The sequence below is a fragment of the Crocodylus siamensis genome, chromosome 1, assembly GCF_052110815.1.
Source record: "Crocodylus siamensis isolate JL-2025a chromosome 1, ASM5211081v1, whole genome shotgun sequence".
NCBI lineage: Eukaryota > Metazoa > Chordata > Crocodylia > Crocodylidae > Crocodylus > Crocodylus siamensis.
In genome coordinates this window covers 421,861,303-421,878,810 of record NC_143395.1, presented here as the reverse complement: position 1 = coordinate 421,878,810, position 17,508 = coordinate 421,861,303, and the positions used below count along the sequence as shown (strand labels likewise).

The 17,508-nt window shown below is 53.7% G+C and overlaps 1 protein-coding gene across 1 annotated transcript; it reads right to left on the bottom strand.

The window, feature by feature from the left end:
* Positions 1-9,497: 9,497 nt before the first annotated feature.
* On the bottom strand, positions 9,498-10,448 carry LOC149875596 (olfactory receptor 52E8-like). The gene has a single exon (XM_090057208.1). It carries the CDS (start codon positions 10,437-10,439, stop codon positions 9,498-9,500), a length of 942 nt encoding a protein of 313 aa, XP_089913334.1. The 5' UTR covers positions 10,440-10,448.
* Between the last annotated feature and the right edge of the window lie 7,060 nt (positions 10,449-17,508).

The following is a 17,508-nucleotide window of genomic DNA, read 5'->3' as shown; positions in this document are numbered from 1 at the left end:
TTGGACGAAGGCGTGAAAAGCAACCTGTTTAAATTTGCTGATGATACCAAAATTTGGGGTGAGGTGAGCATGCTAGTAGGGAGGGAAAGATTGCAGCAAGATCTGGACAGGTTACAAGGGTGGGCTTACATAAACAGGATGCGTTTCAATACTGACAAGTGCAGGGTGCTGCACTTAGGCAGTAGAAACCAGCAGCACACTTATAGAATGGGAAACTCCCTTCTTGAGGGCACGGAGGCAGAAAGGGATCTTGGAGTCATTATTGACTCCAAGATGAACATAGGCCGACAATGCAAGGTCACGGTTGGCAGGGCTAACTGGACCTTGTTGTACATCCACAGGTGCATCTCAAGTAGAGCCAAGGAGGTGATCTTCCCCCTCCCTATGCGACGCTGGTCAGGCCACAGCTGGAGGACTGTGTCCAGTTCTGTGCACCCCACTTCAGGAGGGATGTGGACAGCATTGAAAGGGTCCAGAGGAGGCCACCCGCATGATTCGGGGACAACAGGGCAGACCCTACATTGAAAGACTGCAGGACCTAAACCTGTTCAGCCTTCCCAAAAGAAGGCTGAGGGGGGACCTGGTGACTGTCTATAAACTCACTAGGGGGGACCAGCAGGGTTTGGGGGAGACACTGTTTCCCCTAGCACCCCCTGGCATGACAAGGTATAATGGACACATATTATTAGAGAGTAGATTTAGATTAGACATCCACAAGAACTACAGCACAGCCGGAGGTAAGCGGGCTCGTGGTGGGAAGGGGTTAACTCCTCGCTCCCTGGGAGGAGGCCACTGCCTGGTGCCAGCCGGGTCAAGCCCCTGCCCAGGCCCCTACTTGGCCCAGCCCCCCAGGGAGTGACAAGAGAAAGAGTGGGGTACTCACCAGTCCCCCTCCTGTAGGGCAGGGCCCCCCAAATCCCGGGCAGGGCCCCCCTGGCCTGAGAAATCAGAGTTCCCTAATGGCAGGCCCACTGCGCATGCACGCAGTTTAAAAGGGCCCGCCAAACAGGGGGGAAAAAAAAAAAAGGCTCATTTAGGCTCCGGAGTGGTGAGAGACGCACGGGTGAAGCCCGCTGCACACCCACTCCCCCGAAGCCCCCCAGACACCCCCTCAGCAGCCGCAGAGCCCCCCGCCGACCCCCAGCACAGCCAGAGCTAAGCGGGCTCGTGGTGGGAAGGAGGTAACTCCTCGCTCCCTGGGAGGAGGCCACTGCCTGGTGCCAGCCGAGTCAAGCCTCCACCCAGGCCCCTACTTGGCCCAGCCCCCCAGGGAGCCACGCGACCGGAGCCGCACGAACAGGCTGCATAAACAGGCGCTCGAGTTAGCGCGGAGTTCACGCGGGAGGGCATGAGACCCTGCCTGCGACCCCCTCAGAGTAGTCAGCCCCAGCTGAAGCCAGCCTACCAGAGGCATGACACGCATGCGCATGCACCGCACCCCGAGGGTCCCCTCGGGCTCTGCGGCCCCTCCACTGGGCACCTCAGAGACGGCCACCCAGACGGAGCCCATGGTTCCGGGCTCCACGCAGACAGAGCCCCTGGCTCTTGGCTGCGGCGGCTGCCTGTCCCTTTTTAAGGCTCTGGGTCCCGGGAGCATGGCCACCTCCCCTTACAGGGTCTGCTCCCTACTGGGGTCTCTGGCACGCCAGCTGGAGGATCTCCAGGCCACAGTCCAGAGACTGCGTGCCATCAGGGACTGTGAGCAGGAGATAGACTCCTACTGCCAGGCCCTTCTCCACCAGGAGCCCCAGGGGAGAGCACCATCTCCCTCCACGACTCAAGAGGACTCTGGGACCTCCCGCTCTGCCCAGTCAGGGGCATGGACCAAGGTGGTCAAGGGCCCCAGGGCCCACCGCACCAAGGCCCCTGCCCCACCGGAGATTAGCAACAGGTTCGCACCTCTTGCAGCCCCAGCAGAGCCTGCTCAGTTGCCAGCTCCCGCAGGCAACCCAGGCTCGACCGCAGCTACTGCCCCCGCTCTCCCCAAGACAAAGCGTAAGGTGTTTGTTGTGGGAGACTCCGTCCTGCGGGGCACTGAGAGGGCAATCTGCCGCCCAGACCCCTTAGCACGGGAAGTCTGCTGCTTCCAGGGGGCCCGCATCCGAGACATTGCGGAGAGGATCCCAGAGCTTCTCCGGCCCACAGACCACTACCCCATGCTCCTGATTCATGTGGGCACCGATGACATGGCTCGGAGCACCCCCAGCCAGGTCATGAGGCGCTACAGGGAGTTGGGAGTGGGGCTTAGGGGTCTGGGAGCTCAGGTGGTGTTTTCGTCGATCCTCCCAGTCTCGGGCTATGGGCTGAGGAGGGAGAGGAGGATCCACGCGGTGAACCAAAGACTGCGGCGCTGGTGTCATCGGGAAGGCTTTGGCTTCCATGACCACAGCCCGCTCTTTGGCGAGAGAGGCAGCGAGCTGCTGGGAAGAGATGGCCTCCACCTCTCTCCCCTGGGGAGGAGGCTCTTCTCAGCCAGGCTGGCTGACCTGCTCCACCGGGCTTTAAACTAAACCCGCTGGGGGATGGGGAGACTACTGCCCCTGCTGGCCCACTGAGCAACCCTTGCAAAACCAGCAGACCAAGGCACTTAAGGGAGCCCACCCCTGCCCCAGCCCTGGCACAATCTGTGGGCAAGGCAAGAGCCCCTAAGGGCACACGTGCCTGCCTGTACACTAATGCCAGGACCCTGGGTAACAAGCAGGAGGAGCTTGTCCTCCTGCTCAGTGCAAAGAATTATGATGTCATTGGGATAACGGAGACCTGGTGGGACTCCACCCCTGACTGGACCACAGGTATAGAGGGCTATACCCTGTACAGGAGGGATCGTGTTGACAAAAGGGGCGGGGGTGTAGCTCTCTATGTGAAGGAAAGCTACATGTCCCTGCAAGCTGATGTTGGCGACCGGCATGGACAGCTAGAGACCCTCTGGGTAAAAATTCGTGGGAAAAACGGCACAGTGGACACAACGGTGGGAGTCTACTACAGACCTCCCACTCAAAGTCCCGACCTTGACCAGGAGTTCACCCGGGAACTGACTGAGGCCACTTGCTCCAGGACCTTGGTTGTCATGGGTGACTTCAATTACCCAGACATCTCCTGGGAAGATCACTCAGCAAAAACCAAGCCATCGCAAAGCTTTCTCTTGTGCGTGGATGACCTCTACATGACTCAAGAAGTCTATGGGCCAACGAGAGGCAAAGCGCTGCTCGACCTGGTACTGGCTACGGGGGACAACCTAATCGGCGACCTAGTGATTGATGGGAAGCTGGGTGACAGCGACCACAAGCTGATCACCTTCACCATCCACTGTAAAGCTGGCAAGTCAGTCAGCAACACAGAAGTCCTTGACTTCAGAAAAGCCAACTTTGACAAGCTCAAGAGGCTAGTCGGTCAGGCCCTCAGGGACCATGACCCCAGGTAGAGGGGAGTTCAAGAAGAGTGGTTGCTTCTCAAGGAAGCAATCCTCAGTGCACAAGCTAAATCTATTCCAACACGGAGGAAAGGCAGCAAGAAGGCACAGCAGCCCCCCTGGCTCTCCAGGGACCTAGCGGACCTCCTGCGGCTAAAAAGGAAAGCCTACAAAGGATGGAGGATGGGATTCACCTCCAAGGAGGATTATTCTGTGCTGGTCCGGTCCTGCAGGGACCAAACCAGGAAAGCCAAGGCTGCAACTGAACTCCAACTAGCTTCAGGCATCAAGGACAACAAAAAGTCCTTTTTCAGATATTTGGGGAGGCAGAGGAAAAGCAAGGGCAATGTTGGACCCCTGCTAAACCAGATGGGGCAACTGACAACTGACGCCCAGGAAAAAGCCAACCTATTAAATAGGTACTTTGCATCAGTCTTTCATCAGTCCCATGGGACGCCCATGCCTGCTATGGGACAGGAAAATCTGGGTGATGGGGATCCCCTACCCTCCATCAATGCTGACCTCGTGAAGGAACACCTTGAGAAGCTGGATACCTTCAAGTCAGCCGGCCCTGACAATCTGCACCCCAGGGTACTCAAGGAGCTGGCAAGCATCATAGCACAGCCCCTGGCACGGGTCTTTGAAAACTCCTGGCGCTCTGGTGTAGTGCCCGAAGACTGGAAGAAGGCCAATGTGGTGCCGATCTTCAAGAAAGGGAGGAGAGTGGATCCGGCTAACTACAGGCCCATTAGCCTGACTTCTATCCTGGGGAAGATCTTAGAAAAGTTTATTAAGGAGGCCATCCTTGAGGGACTGGCCCAGGCTAACATCCTAAGGGGTAGCCAGCATGGGTTTGTTGCGGGTAGGTCTTGTTTGACCAATCTCATTTCCTTCTATGACCAGGTGACCTATCACCTGGACAAGGGAGAAGAGATTGATGTCATGTATCTTGACTTCAAAAAAGCCTTTGATCTGGTATCCCATGATCACCTCTTGGCCAAACTGGCCGGTTGTGGCCTTGGCTCCACCACGATCCGCTGGCTGGGAAATTGGCTCCGTGGTCGGACCCAGAGGGTTGTGATTGATGGCAGTCACTCATCGTGGTGCCCTGTGACCAGTGGGGTCCCTCAAGGCTCTGTCCTTGGACCCATACTGTTCAACATCTTCATTAACGATGTGGACATTGGAGTCAGGAGTGGACTGGCCAAGTTCACCGATGACACCAAACTTTGGGGCAAAGCATCCACGCCAGAAGATAGGCGGGTGATCCAGGCTGACCTGGACAAGCTCAGCAAATGGGCAGACGAGAACCTCATGGTGTTTAACACCAAAAAATGCAAGGTTCTCCACCTTGGGAGAAATAACCTGCAGCATCCTTATAGGCTCAGCAGTGCTACGTTGGATAGCCCTACAGAAGAAAGAGACTTGGGGGTCATCATTGACCACAAGATGAACATGAGCCTGCAATGCGATGCTGCGGCTAGTAAAGCGACCAAAACGCTGGCGTGCATCCATAGATGCTTCTCGAGCAAATCCCGGGACATCATTCTCCCCTTGTACTCAGCCTTGGTGAGGCCGCAGCTGGAGTACTGCGTCCAGTTCTGGGCTCCACAATTCAAAAAGGATGTGGAGAAGCTTGAGAGAGTCCAGAGGAGAGCCATGCGCATGATCAGAGGTCAGGAAAACAGACCTTACGATGACAGGCTGAGAGCCATGGGACTCTTTAGCCTGGAAAAGCGCAGGCTCAGGGGTGATCTGATGGCCACCTACAAGTTTCTCAGGGGTGACCACCAGGATCTGGGGGAACGTCTGTTCACCAGAGCGCCCCAAGGGATGACGAGGTCGAACAGTCACAAACTCCTGCAAGACCGTTTCAGGCTGGACATAAGGAAGAATTTCTTTCCTGTCCGAGCCCCCAAGGTCTGGAACAGTCTGCCAGCGGAGGTGGTTCAAGCACCTACATTGAACACCTTCAAGAGTAAATTGGATGCTTATCTTGCTGGGATCCTATGACCCCAGCTGACTTCCTGCCCTTTGGGCAGGGGGCCGGACTCGATTATCTCCTGAGGTCCCTTCCAGCCCTAATGTCTATGAAATCTATGAAATCCACAGTTTGGGCAGCTAGGAGCTGGAACCAACTTCCTAGGGAAGTGGTGCTGGCTCCTACCCTGGGCATCTTTAAAAAGAGGCTTGATGCTTACCTGGCTGGACTCAACTGAGTCCAGTTTTTCTCCCTCCCAGACGGGGGGGTCAGACTTGAAGAGCTACAAGGTACCTTCCAGCCCGACTTCTATGATTCTATGATTCTATGAAATTGGCTGGCTGGCAGCCAACAGGTGCTGGACTTCATTGGATTGGGTAAAAGAGGTCATAAGGTCTATATAAGTGAATGACTGCCCAGGAGGAGAGGCAATAGCCATGAAGAAAACTCACAGAAAAGCTGGACCATCTGAAATTTGCTCTCTTTCTTGAAACTCATGATCAATGAACTGCCTGCCTCCAGAGGGAATCTCCACCTCATCTGGATGATATTCGTGAATAAGCTACCTGAGATCTAACTAGATATATAGCTTGCAGTAACTCAAATGCATAATCAAAGGCTACTCAGCCACACTGCTTGCTCTATGGGATTTCCTTGATATTGCTGTACCCTGCACCCTATTCCAAACCTACTCCTTGTAACCAGTAAAGTTCTCCTTTGTACCTAGTGTGGGAAACTTATTGGGAGTGGGTCTATATTATGCCTTGGGTTCCCCTTGGTTTGGCCTAACTAAGGGAGACTACTACTTGTGCTTTAGACTGAGGTATGCACCCCAAGTTCTTGCAGTGGGTCACATCCCCTCCAGGACTAGTAGGCCTGTGTCTCCCAGGGGGGCACAAGGCCAGAATTGGTTCAGGCCCTGGGTGGTGACAACGTTACCCCCAGGCTAGCGGGTGTGCTCCAGGAAGGAGGTTGGACAGACATTAGGTGCTCCCAGGGAAGCACTAGGAGCCTGGAAGGTGGTCAGAAGGTGGTTGGGCACAGGGTGGTGGGTGGCTCAACACAGGAGCGCCCCCTACTGGCTTGCCACGTGCCACCTCCAAGAAAACACAACTACAGATGTGGAATGAGAGGCTCAATAGCTGCAAGCAAAGGGTAACGGGAAGAGAAAAGGGGTTAGGCTACCTGGATGGGGGAGAGAGACCAAATGAAAACATAAACAAAGAGAGCAGCAGGTACGAAGGGAGGGGGAGAGCGTGCTGGCTGTGAGAGAGGCAGCAGATGGCTGGAAGGATTTAAAGGGAAGTAACCCAGATTTAGCTGGAAAAAGAGAAGAAAGCAACCCAGAGGAAACAGGGAGAAACTACAAGAAAGAGAAAAGGGAATGTAAAAAGGGTCCTGGACAGAGACTTACCTGGGAAGATGAAGTGAGTTAACAAAGGAGGACTTTGAGTCAGTGAGTCTGACACCTGAAGACATCGAGTAACATCCCAGAGTATTAAAATTAAGAGAAAGGAATGAGAGTGAATGAAAACTAACAAACAGAAGAGAACCCCACAATTTTGATATCAGTAGTAAATGCAAGGTGACCTAAGATTGCTGTTTGCTTGGGACCCATGCGGAGGAGAACGGGGGAAGCAACCAAGAAACTGAGAGTTTTCAAAGAGAGAGGGAACTAAATATATAGAAGATGTAATTTATCTAAGAGAGACATAATAGTTGTGCAGTTATTTTTGTTGAACTGCAGACACGATATCTTCCTCATCTCTTAGGTTTATTTCTGTATCTTATTCCATCAAAGTCGTGGTGGGTGAGAAATAAAGGAAATTAACGAGTTCATATTAAAACAACAGATGGTGATTTATTTTGCAGGCATAGTTTAACTCTCATAGCAGGTCTATATCAGAATGGCATGGGGTTTTGATTGGAGTCCCACAGGGGTCTGTCCTGGTACTTTCAACATGTTTATTAACGATTTGGAGATTGGCATAGAAAGCATCTTGACCAAGTTTTCATAAAGTGCAAAACTGGGATGGATTGTGTACACATCAGAGGATGGAAGCACACTTCTGAAGGATCTTGAAAGATTGGAAAGCTGACAGGATGAAGTTCACTGAGGACAAATGCAAAGTGCTACACTTCGGGAAGAATAATCAAAAACACGAGCAAAATTGGTGACATCTAACTGGAGGGCAGTGCTATGGAGAAAGATCTGGGAGTCTTGGTAGATCACAGACTCAATACGAGTCTTCTGTGCGATCCAGCCACTCAAAGGGTCGATGTGGTTTTGGGTTGCATGTGGGAGGTGAAAGTGCCTCTCTGCTTGGCACTGGTTAGGCCTCATCTAGAGCACTGGGATCCACTTTTAAAAATTTTGAAGGCAACAAAAATGATATGGCGCTTTGAAGGCAAATCATATGAGGAGAGGCTGAAGGAGCTGGACATAACCAAATACCAGACAAGGTGCTTAAGAGGGGACATAAGAACAGTCTACAAATACCTGAAGAGTCATAAAGAAGAGGGAGAGCACCTTTTCTCCGGCTGCAGAGAGGAGGACAAGGAGCAATGGCTTGAAGTTGCAGAGAAGCAGGTTTAAGTTTGTTCTCATGGAAAACTTCTTCCTTGTTAGAACAGGGAGGCAGTGAATAGACACCTCAGAAATGGGTGGAGTCTCTAGCACTGGAGATGTTCAAAAAGAAGCTGGACAGTCAGGAATGATCTAGGTGTAGCGATGCCTATGGTTTACTCTGGGTATTTCCCAGGTTTGGGGGCTTGGTTAGTTGCACATGGGGATGGGAAGGAATTTTTCCCCCTTCTGCTGCTACACATGTCTGGGAGGAGGGCTTTACCTCCCTCAGAGGCACTGGGGGTTGTCCACAGCCCAGCCTGGGATGGGGACTGGGCTATGCCAATGCTCCTGCTGGGGCTCAAACCCAAAGGATCCTGCCTGGAGGCTCTTGCCCCTCCACTCAGGGTCTGACTGATGCCACATTTGGAGTCAAGAAGGAATTTTCCCCCATGGTCATATTGGTACAGATGGGGGCGGGGGGAGTTGCCTTCCTCTGTAGCAAGAGTCATGGCCTCCCCATGAGATATCATGAGCATATATTAACAACCTTTGCAGCAGCAGGATGTTGGCCATCACAGTCCCCCTGCTTTCCCCGTGGCCCGTTCAAGTGTGATGCATGGTGCTGTGTCTGTGTAGTTTTGCTAAGAGGTTGGACAGTGGATTTGTCCGGGCTGGTTTGGACAGGGCTGATCCTGCCTCAGGCAGGGGGTTGGACAGGGCTGATCCTGCCTCAGGCAGGGGGTTGACCTCTGGAGCTCCCTTCCAACAGTTGGTCAGCAGCGGCCCAAAGGGTTTGCTGTGTGTGGGCACAACCTGGCACAGAGAACCCCACAGGGCCAGGGAAAGCCTGTGACAGCTCTCAGGGCAAGACCAGGACTTCAGCCTCAGGCCAATCTGACACCTCATTGCAGGCTCCAGAGGCAGCCCTGGGGCAGGTCTAAGCTGAAGGCAGAAGGTGCAATGCAGAGGTCCAGCACCAACCCCCCCACCCCAGCCCTTCCTGCCATCCCTGCATGCACCCATCTGCTATGTCCCACACACAGGACATCCCACTGCCCACCCCAATGGCCCCCACCCCTGTTCAGTCCCACATCTGTGGCAATGCCAGGATCATTCTTTCTAATTAAAAGACATCTTGTTCCCTCTGCTTGGGGCAGGCACAGAGACAGCATGAGTTTGAGTCTGGAGCACTAGGTTTATTTTGCAAACACACAGCCACTGTGGCTTGTGGTGTGCACAGAGGTGGATCTGGAGGTAGGGGGCAGTGGGGCAGTCGCACCTCACTTTGATTCATGCTCCACCCAAAGTTTAAAACCAATTGTCTGGCAGTGCTGAGGGAGTCACCTGTTTTCCTGGCTCATCATCATAATCAAATGATTTTCAGTGAAGCATTAGATGCAGGACCCCAGATCACCCGTGTGTGCACAGGGCTCCACTGGATCTATGCCCCTTGCCTGTGGCCTGTAGTGCTGACAGAGCTCTGGTCATCACCCACCCCTGGGAGCTGAACCCCTTGCTCATCTCCACACACAGCTTAGCTACTGCTCAGCTGTGGTCTTTTTGGGCCAAAACACCCGCAGCACCCGGTCCTGGATCTGCCTGGTCTTCACCCCGTAGATGAGGGGGTTCAGCATGGGGGGCAGCAGCACATACAGCACGGCCAACAGGATGTGGACATAGAGGGGGACACCATGGCCAAAGCGGTGGGTGATGAAGGAGAAGAGTGCAGGTGTGAAAAAAGCCAGGATGACACAGAGGTGGGAGCCACAGGTGCTAAAGGCCTTGAACCGAGCCTCGTGGGAAGGCAGACTCAGCACGGTCCGCAGGATGCGGGCATAGGAGAGGCAAATGAGCAGCAGGTCCAAGCCCATGACCAGCAGGGCAATGACAAGCCCGTAGAGCCAGTTGTCTTGAATATCGGTGCAGGCCAGCTTGACAATACCCATATGCTCGCAATAGGCATGGGAGATGACGTTGGGGCCACAGTAGCACAGCCGTAGGGTGAGGAAGGGCAGAGGGAGGATGATGAGGACTCCCCGGGCCAGGGCAGCCACCCCTAGGGCCACGACCCTTTGGCAGGTCAGGACAGCTGTGTAGTGCAGCGGGGCGCAGATGGCCACGTAGAGGTCGAAGGCCATGGCCAGCACCACCCCTGACTCAGTGGCGGTGAAGGTGTGGATGAAGAACATCTGGGCCAGGCAGGCATGGAAGCTGATCTCTTGTGCTCCGGCCCAGAAGATGGCCAGCATCTTGGGCACGGTGGAGGTGGCCAGAATCAGGTCCACGGCCCCCAGCATGCACAGGAAGTAGTACATGGGTGTGTGCAGGCTCCGCTCAGCCCTCACCACTGCCAGCACCGTGCAGTTCCCCAGCAGTGCCACCATGTAAACCAGCCCCACAGGAAAGGCCACCCAGAAGTGGGCCTGCTCCAGCCCAGGGAGGCCAGTAAGCACAAAGCTGGACGGGTGGGCAGCAGTCATGTTATGGGTGGCCGTTTTGCTGTGTGCTTCCAACATCCTTGGGACTTGGCTTCTGCAAGCAAAGATAGGGATGTAACTGCCCTGCTCCCCCATGGGAGATGCAGCCATGCCCAGAAGCTTGGGTGTCACTCTCATCCCACAGGAGCTGATGATCAGGTCCTCCCAGGGCTCCCATCCCCAGCAGGCAGGAGTCATTTCCACCCCTCTTCATGGTACAGCTCCCATATGGGTATGAATGGCCACAGGGCCATGGCAGACTGCCCAATACCACCCAGAGCAGCAACGCTGTGAGGAGCGGCTGATGGCCATGGGGTGTGGAGATCCTGGCTAACATGGGGAGTCATAGACCCAATAGCAAACAGAACCTGCTGCCCCTCAATGCATATGGCCACTGTGTCCCTGCAGATCCAGGCCACTGCACAGATAGGGCAGTCAGGGTTAATCCAGCTGGCTGCAGCACCAGCACTTGATGAGGCTTGCCCCAGGGCTACATCACCTCACCCCCATCCCCATGGGCTGTCATGTTGGGGGGCCCACCTGTGTGCAATGATACACTCTCCCAGGCACCAGAAGCCTTGGTCTGGGAAACCCTCACATTCACAGCCATCCATTCCCTTCCTTTCCTACCCCAGACAGACTTACAACCAAGCCCTGTATCAAAGGCTCTAAATGAAATTGGGGTGCCGTGGGCTTGGAGGACAGGTCCTCTTGTGGCTCAGAGATTGGCCTATAGGTAGAAAACAAAGTATGAGGATAATGAGTCAGTTTTCAGAACGGAAAGAAATAACCGGTGGGTCACCCAGGGCCGTGTTGGCACTGGTGCTGTTTAACATGTTCATACAAGGATGACTGGAAAGCAGGGGATCATTAGTGAGGTGTCCAAGAGGCCACACCAGAATTCAGAGTAGACAAGTCCATGTGCACTGTGAAAAACTGAAGAAGGATGTTGCCAAGTGGTCAGCAGACTAGGAACCACAGGAAAGCAGGGCTGGAAGGGACCTCACAAGGCCATATCTATCAGCCCTGATCAACCAGCCCAGGGACGTGTCTGTCCAAACTGTTCTTGAAACCTTACAGGGAAGGAAGACTCCACAGCTTCTCTATGGAGTCCCTAGTGCTGGCCCACCCTCAGAGTCAGCAAGCTGGTCCTCATCTCCAAGCTTAGTTTCCCCTGCTGCAGCCTAAGTCTGTTGGTCCTAATCCTGTCCCCTGCAGCCTAGTCCTGTCCCCTGTTCTTCTTGAAGTGTGAGGCCCAAAACTGGACACAGGACTCCAGAGGAGGCCTCCCTGGTGCTGAATAAAGCAGAATTACTGCCCTTGATTTGCAAGTGACACTGCTGTTGACACAGTCCAGGAGGCTGTTGGCTTTTTTGCCACAAAAGCACATTGTTGGCTTATACTCCATTTACAGTCCACTGTCACCCCCAGGTCCTTCTCTGCGGTACCACAGCCCAGCCATGGCAAAGAGCAAATGACACTCAATCTTGGTAAGTGCAAACAGATGCACATGGGAATAAATATCCTGGGCAGACTCACAGGAAAGAGCCACTGGAGTCATTATGGATGGTGCACTGAACTCAATGCAGCTGTCAGAAAGGGAAATAAACTATGAGAAATTATCCAGAAAGGAATGGTAACCCAAACAGGATATCTCTTCCCCCACTTTATAAACCCATGGTGCCTCACATGGTGTGCCCCATTTTGGTCCATGCACCTCTAACAAGCTATAGAAGAGATAGAAAGGTCCAGAGAAGGGCAACAAGGATGATCAGGGGTCTGGAGGGGTTTTTATATGAGGAGAGGCTACATGAGCCAGGATTAAGCTTAGACAAAAGATACTTGAGGGCAGACATGACAGAGGGTCACAAAATATACAATGGGACAGAGAAAGTCAATGAGGATGTGTTATTCCCTGCCCCTCTGCATCCTAGAGCTGGGGGACAGGAACTGAAGCTATTAGCTGGCAGGTTTAAAATGAACAGGGGGAAGTTCTTCAGATGGTAAGTCATTAACAGATGGGACTCACTGCCACAAGACCGTGTTGGGGCTGGTCGCTTAATCCAGGTCACAAGGGGATTGGGCCCATTCCTGGAGGAAAGATCCCACCATAGGTACTGAATACAGTAGACAAGGTCAGCCTCTGGACTGCTGGAAACTGCAATGGGAGTGGGAAAATCTGGATGTGCCCCATTCACCTCCCCTGCAGCATGTGCTTCCTGCCACTGTGTGAGATAGGACAGGGAGCAAGATGGACCCATGGCAGCTCCCTAAGACATCTGTCCTCCCCAGGACCTGTCCCGCTGGCCTGACCCCCTGACAGCCTGGAACGGGTTGAGATCACATCCTACAGGGAACACCCCAGATGGGCATGGTGCGATATCCTCACTAGGCTGCATCTGCTGCAGCACAGATCCCGGGAGGCAGCAGGGCTGCACTGGCAAAGCAAAAATGGCTTTGCTGTGGGGAGAGTGATGCACACAGGAGGGCTCCTGCTGCCAGGGCTAGAAGACCCTGGGCATCGCTACCTGGCCAGGGGAGGTTTTATAACTCACAGGGGCCGGCTGGTCACAGAGGAACTGGTCACAGAGCGTCCCCTGGAAGTACCCCTGATTTGACCTGGTGTGATGCCAAGCCAAGAGAATCAGGCCAGAGCAGCAGGAGAAAGTCCCCCCTTGATTGAGAAGGACAAGGCAAGGCAGGTGCACCTCACTGTGTAAGCAATTCAGAGAGGCATTCACTCTTCCTCCAATGCTCTGAATGGACCTGCAAGGAGCCAGATAGAAATCAGTGATTTATGAACAAAGGATGGGGTAAGGGAGGATGGTGAGGAACTGAGGATAGCAAAAGCTCCCAAAAGAAAGCTGTGGCCAACAGAATCCCTCCTAATTTGTCTCTCCTAGCACCACCCCATCTCCCCTATCTCTCTCTCCCACCCACCCACCCTAGTCTTTTGTATTCTAATTTCTCTTTCCACCTTACTCTCTGCTTTTGGGAGGTCCTTTCCCAGCATCTGATGAAGTGAACTTGGGTTGTGAACAGGGATAGCTTGTGCCCTCTCTCTATAGATCTTATTTAGTTAGTTTATATAGAGGTGCACATCTCGCCTGCCTTCTCACTGACTTCAGCCTAACCCAGCCAACTCTCTCAGCAGAGGGAAAGGCAACAAAACATGTCTCAGCGCCACCTCCATGAGGGTCGTAGCGATTCCCCGTCTGCAGGGCTTTTACCGTGGGGACTGGTTTTTTGTCCCCATGATGGGCTCTAGGCTGGGCAGAGCATGTGGACATAATACAGGAGGTGACTTGGGCAGCCCCTGGCCCATGCTGTGCAGTACAGCAGGCAGGACACACACCACGGCCCCCACTGCCCTGAGCATCAGGGGATCCAGATCTGCCCCCAGAGCCCAGGGGTGTCCCAGCGGGAGAGCAAAGTGGTTGTCAGGAGCTGCAAGCAGGACACCCAAAGCAACAGGATGCCCTGACATCCCAGCCGGTTCTTCATCCCATAAAATCCCAGAGCAGTGGAGCTGGAAGGGAGCTCTGGAGGTCGCATCTAGTCCAACCCCTGCCTGAGGCAGGATCAGCCCCATCCAAACCAGCCAAGACACATCCAATGCCCAACCTCTTAGCAAAATTGCAATCGACCCTGACACAGCACCAGGCATCGCACCCAAACTGGCCATGGGGAAAGCAGAGGGACTGTGGCTCCCAACATCCTGCTGCTGAGAAGGATGTCAATAGATGCTCGAGAAATCCCAGGTAGAGGCTGTGCCCCTACTGCAGAGGAAGGCAAATCTACCCTAGTCTGCACCCCAGGACTCCCAGACTGAGAAACGCTGGACTAGCTGCATCCAAGAGGCAGATGCTCCCCTTCTGCAGAAGCCACCAGCTCTGGTCACAGCCAGAGAGGATCAGCTGGAGTGGCTGGACCCTAGCAGAGAGCAGCCTGGCAGCTCAGCCAGAGCCCAGAGCAGCTGCTGCTGTTTCCCTGAGCTGCTGGAGGTTGGGAACAGAGCCAGGTTGTGAGGGGATGGGGTCTTTGCAGGGGTCCCACCTGGCCAGCTCAGTCCTCCAGGAATGCATGCAGCAGCCCCCTGCTCCAGAGCCCTTCACTCACCAGGAGCCACCGATGGCACAGGGGTCCCACCCCAGCCAGCCCAGCCAAGCAGAGGAGCTGGGACAGCATGCAGCCATGATGCCAGCAGCCAGCAGTGCCAGCTATATCCTCCCTTCACGCTCCCCAGTGGAGCTCCCTGCCCCAGCAGAGGTGGTGGGGAGAGGCCAGGCTGGGGTCTGCTATAAACAAGCTCTCCCAGGGGCTTTCTGCTTCCACCACTCCTTCCCTAGCCCAGTCCTGCTGCATGCTCCCTGCACCGAGGAGCTGAACAGGGTCTGTCCTGCACCACTGAGAAGGCATAATGAGGACTTGTCCCAGTATAGGCAAGGAGCAGACACAGGGTGACAGCCATCACCTGGTGCAACTCAGAGATGCAGCTAGAAATGGGGCTGGAAGGGACCCCGGGGCAACTAGCCTAGCCCCAACTCAAGGCAAGATACCCCCTGGCCATGCCAGCCCAGACAAGAGCACAAGACAAAAGCAGCACCATCATGGGTGATGCCAAGGGTCCACTGACACCAGTGTCCTGTCCCTGCTTGGGAGTTAAATGCAAGCTTACTGGTGTAGACCAGCTCAAGTTGGTTCCTAACTCAGGATTGTGCTAGCTCCGTAGTCTGCACTGGTCAGTGTAGTCTGTCAGTCATGGACCAAGTCCACAGCACACAGACCGACAGTTGTAGGCTGATGTAATTCAGGGACTCATAGAGAAACAGGGCCCATCTTTTTTGGCTGCTGAGAGTGGCCAGATCCAGGGAGCACAGAGGTGTTGGGGATCTCACACACAGACAGCAGATGACCACATCTCCCCATCCTACTCATCTCACGTGTCTGTCAGACCCTAATGATTTTGTTTCCATCCTCCTGTGAAGGAGGTGGCTGTTCTTTATCTCCATTTTAAGGACATTATAGTGAGAAGTTACTGACTTAGGTGCAAATCGCAGGCAGAGATGGGGCTAGGGCTAGGCGGTCAGAGGTTAGAGAAATAGCCCATGAAATTTTTAGCATACCTATCTTCTAGCTAGATCTACCTTCCCCGCCCCTCTTCATGTAACTGTGAGCTGCTAGCTGAAATAACCATTCTACTGATATTAAGATTAACTCATGGGAGCTTTGGGACATACAGTAGTGCATAAGATCTGAGGTCCACATAAGCAAGGCACCCAATCAGCCTGGAAGGGGTCACAACCTGGCAGAGGGTAGATTCAGTTTAGACATCAGGAGGCGCTACTTCACTGTCAGGGTGGCTAGGATCTGGAACCAACTTCCAAGAGAAGTGGTGCTGGCTCCTACCCTGGGGGTCTTTAAGACAAGGCTTGAAAATCACCTTGCTGGGGTCATTTGACCCCAGTACTCTTTCCTGCCATGGCAGGGGGTTGGACTCGATGATCTGCTCAGGTCCCTTCCGACCCTAGAAACTATGAAACTATGAAAAACATTTGTGTTTTCCTTATCCATAGACTTTCATAGACTTTCATAGACATTAGGGCTGGAAGGGACCTCGGGAGATCATCGAGTCCAGCCCCCTGTCCAAAGGGCAGCAAGTCAGCTGGGGTCATAGGATCCCAGCAAGATAAGCATCCAATTTACTCCTGAAGGTCTTCAATGTAGGTGCTTGAACCACCTCCGCTGGCAGACTGTTCCAGACCTTGGGGGCTCGGACAGGAAAGAAATTCTTCCTTATGTCCAGCCTGAAACGGTCTTGCAGGAGTTTGTGACCGTTCGACCTCGTCATCCCATGGGGCGCTCTGGTGAACAGATGTTCCCCCAGATCCTGGTGGTCAACCCTGATAAATTTGTAGGTGGCCATCAGATCACCCCGATCCTGCGCTTTTCCAGGCTAGAGTCCCATGGCTCTCAGCCTGTCATCGTAAGATCTGTTTTCCTGACCTCTGATCATGCGCGTGGCTCTCCTCTGGACTCTCTCAAGCTTCTCCACATCCTTTTTGAATTGTGCAGCCCAAAACTGGACGCAGTACTCCAGCTGTGGCCTCACCAAGGCCGAGTACAAGGGGAAAATGACATCCCGGGATTTGCTCGAGAAGCATCTATGGATGCACGCCAGCATTTTGGTCGCTTTACTAGCTGCAGCATCGCATTGCAGGCTCATGTTCATCTTGTAGTCAATGATGACCCCCAAGTCTTTTTCTTCTGTAGTGCTAAGCAACGTAGCACTGCCGAGCCTATAAAGGTGCTGCAGGTTTTTCCTCCCAAGGTGGAGAACCTTGCATTTTTCAGTGTTAAACACCATGAGGTTCTCGTCTGCCCATTTGCTGAGCTTGTCCAGGTCAGCCTGGATCACCCGCCTATCTTCTGGCGTGGATACTTTGCCCCAAAGTTTGGTGTCATCGGCGAACTTGGCCAGTCCACTCCTGACTCCAATGTCCACATCGTTAATGAAGATGTTGCACAGGATGGGTCCCAGGACAGAGCCTTGAGGGACCCCACTGGTCACAGGGCACCACGATGAGTGACTGCCATCAATCACAACCCTCTGGGTCCGACCACGAAGCCAATTTCCCAGCCAGCGGATCATGGTGGAGCCAAGGCCACAACTGGGCAGTTTGGCCAAGAGGTGATCATGGGATACCAGATCAAAAGCTTTTTTGAAGTCAAGATATATGACATCAATCTCTTCTCCCTTGTCCAGGTGATAGGTCACCTGGTCATAGAAGGAAATGAGATTGGTGAAACAAGACCTACCCACAACAAACCCGTGCTGGCTATCCCTTAGGATGTTAGCCTGGGCCAGTCCCTCAAGGATGGCCTCCTTAATAAACTTTTCTAGGATCTTCCCCAGGATAGAAGTCAGGCTAATGGGCCTGTAGTTAGCGAGATCCGCTCTCCTCCCTTTCTTGAAGATCGGCACCACATTGGCCTTCTTCCAGTCTTCTGGCACTACACCAGAGCGCCAGGAGTTTTCAAAGACCTGTGCCAGGGGCCCAACCAATTTCTT

Excerpts from the sequence above, each read along its gene's own strand:
- LOC149875596 (XM_090057208.1), bottom strand. The coding sequence starts at position 10,439 with ATGACTGCTGCCCACCCGTCCAGCTTTGTGCTTACTGGCCTCCCTGGG.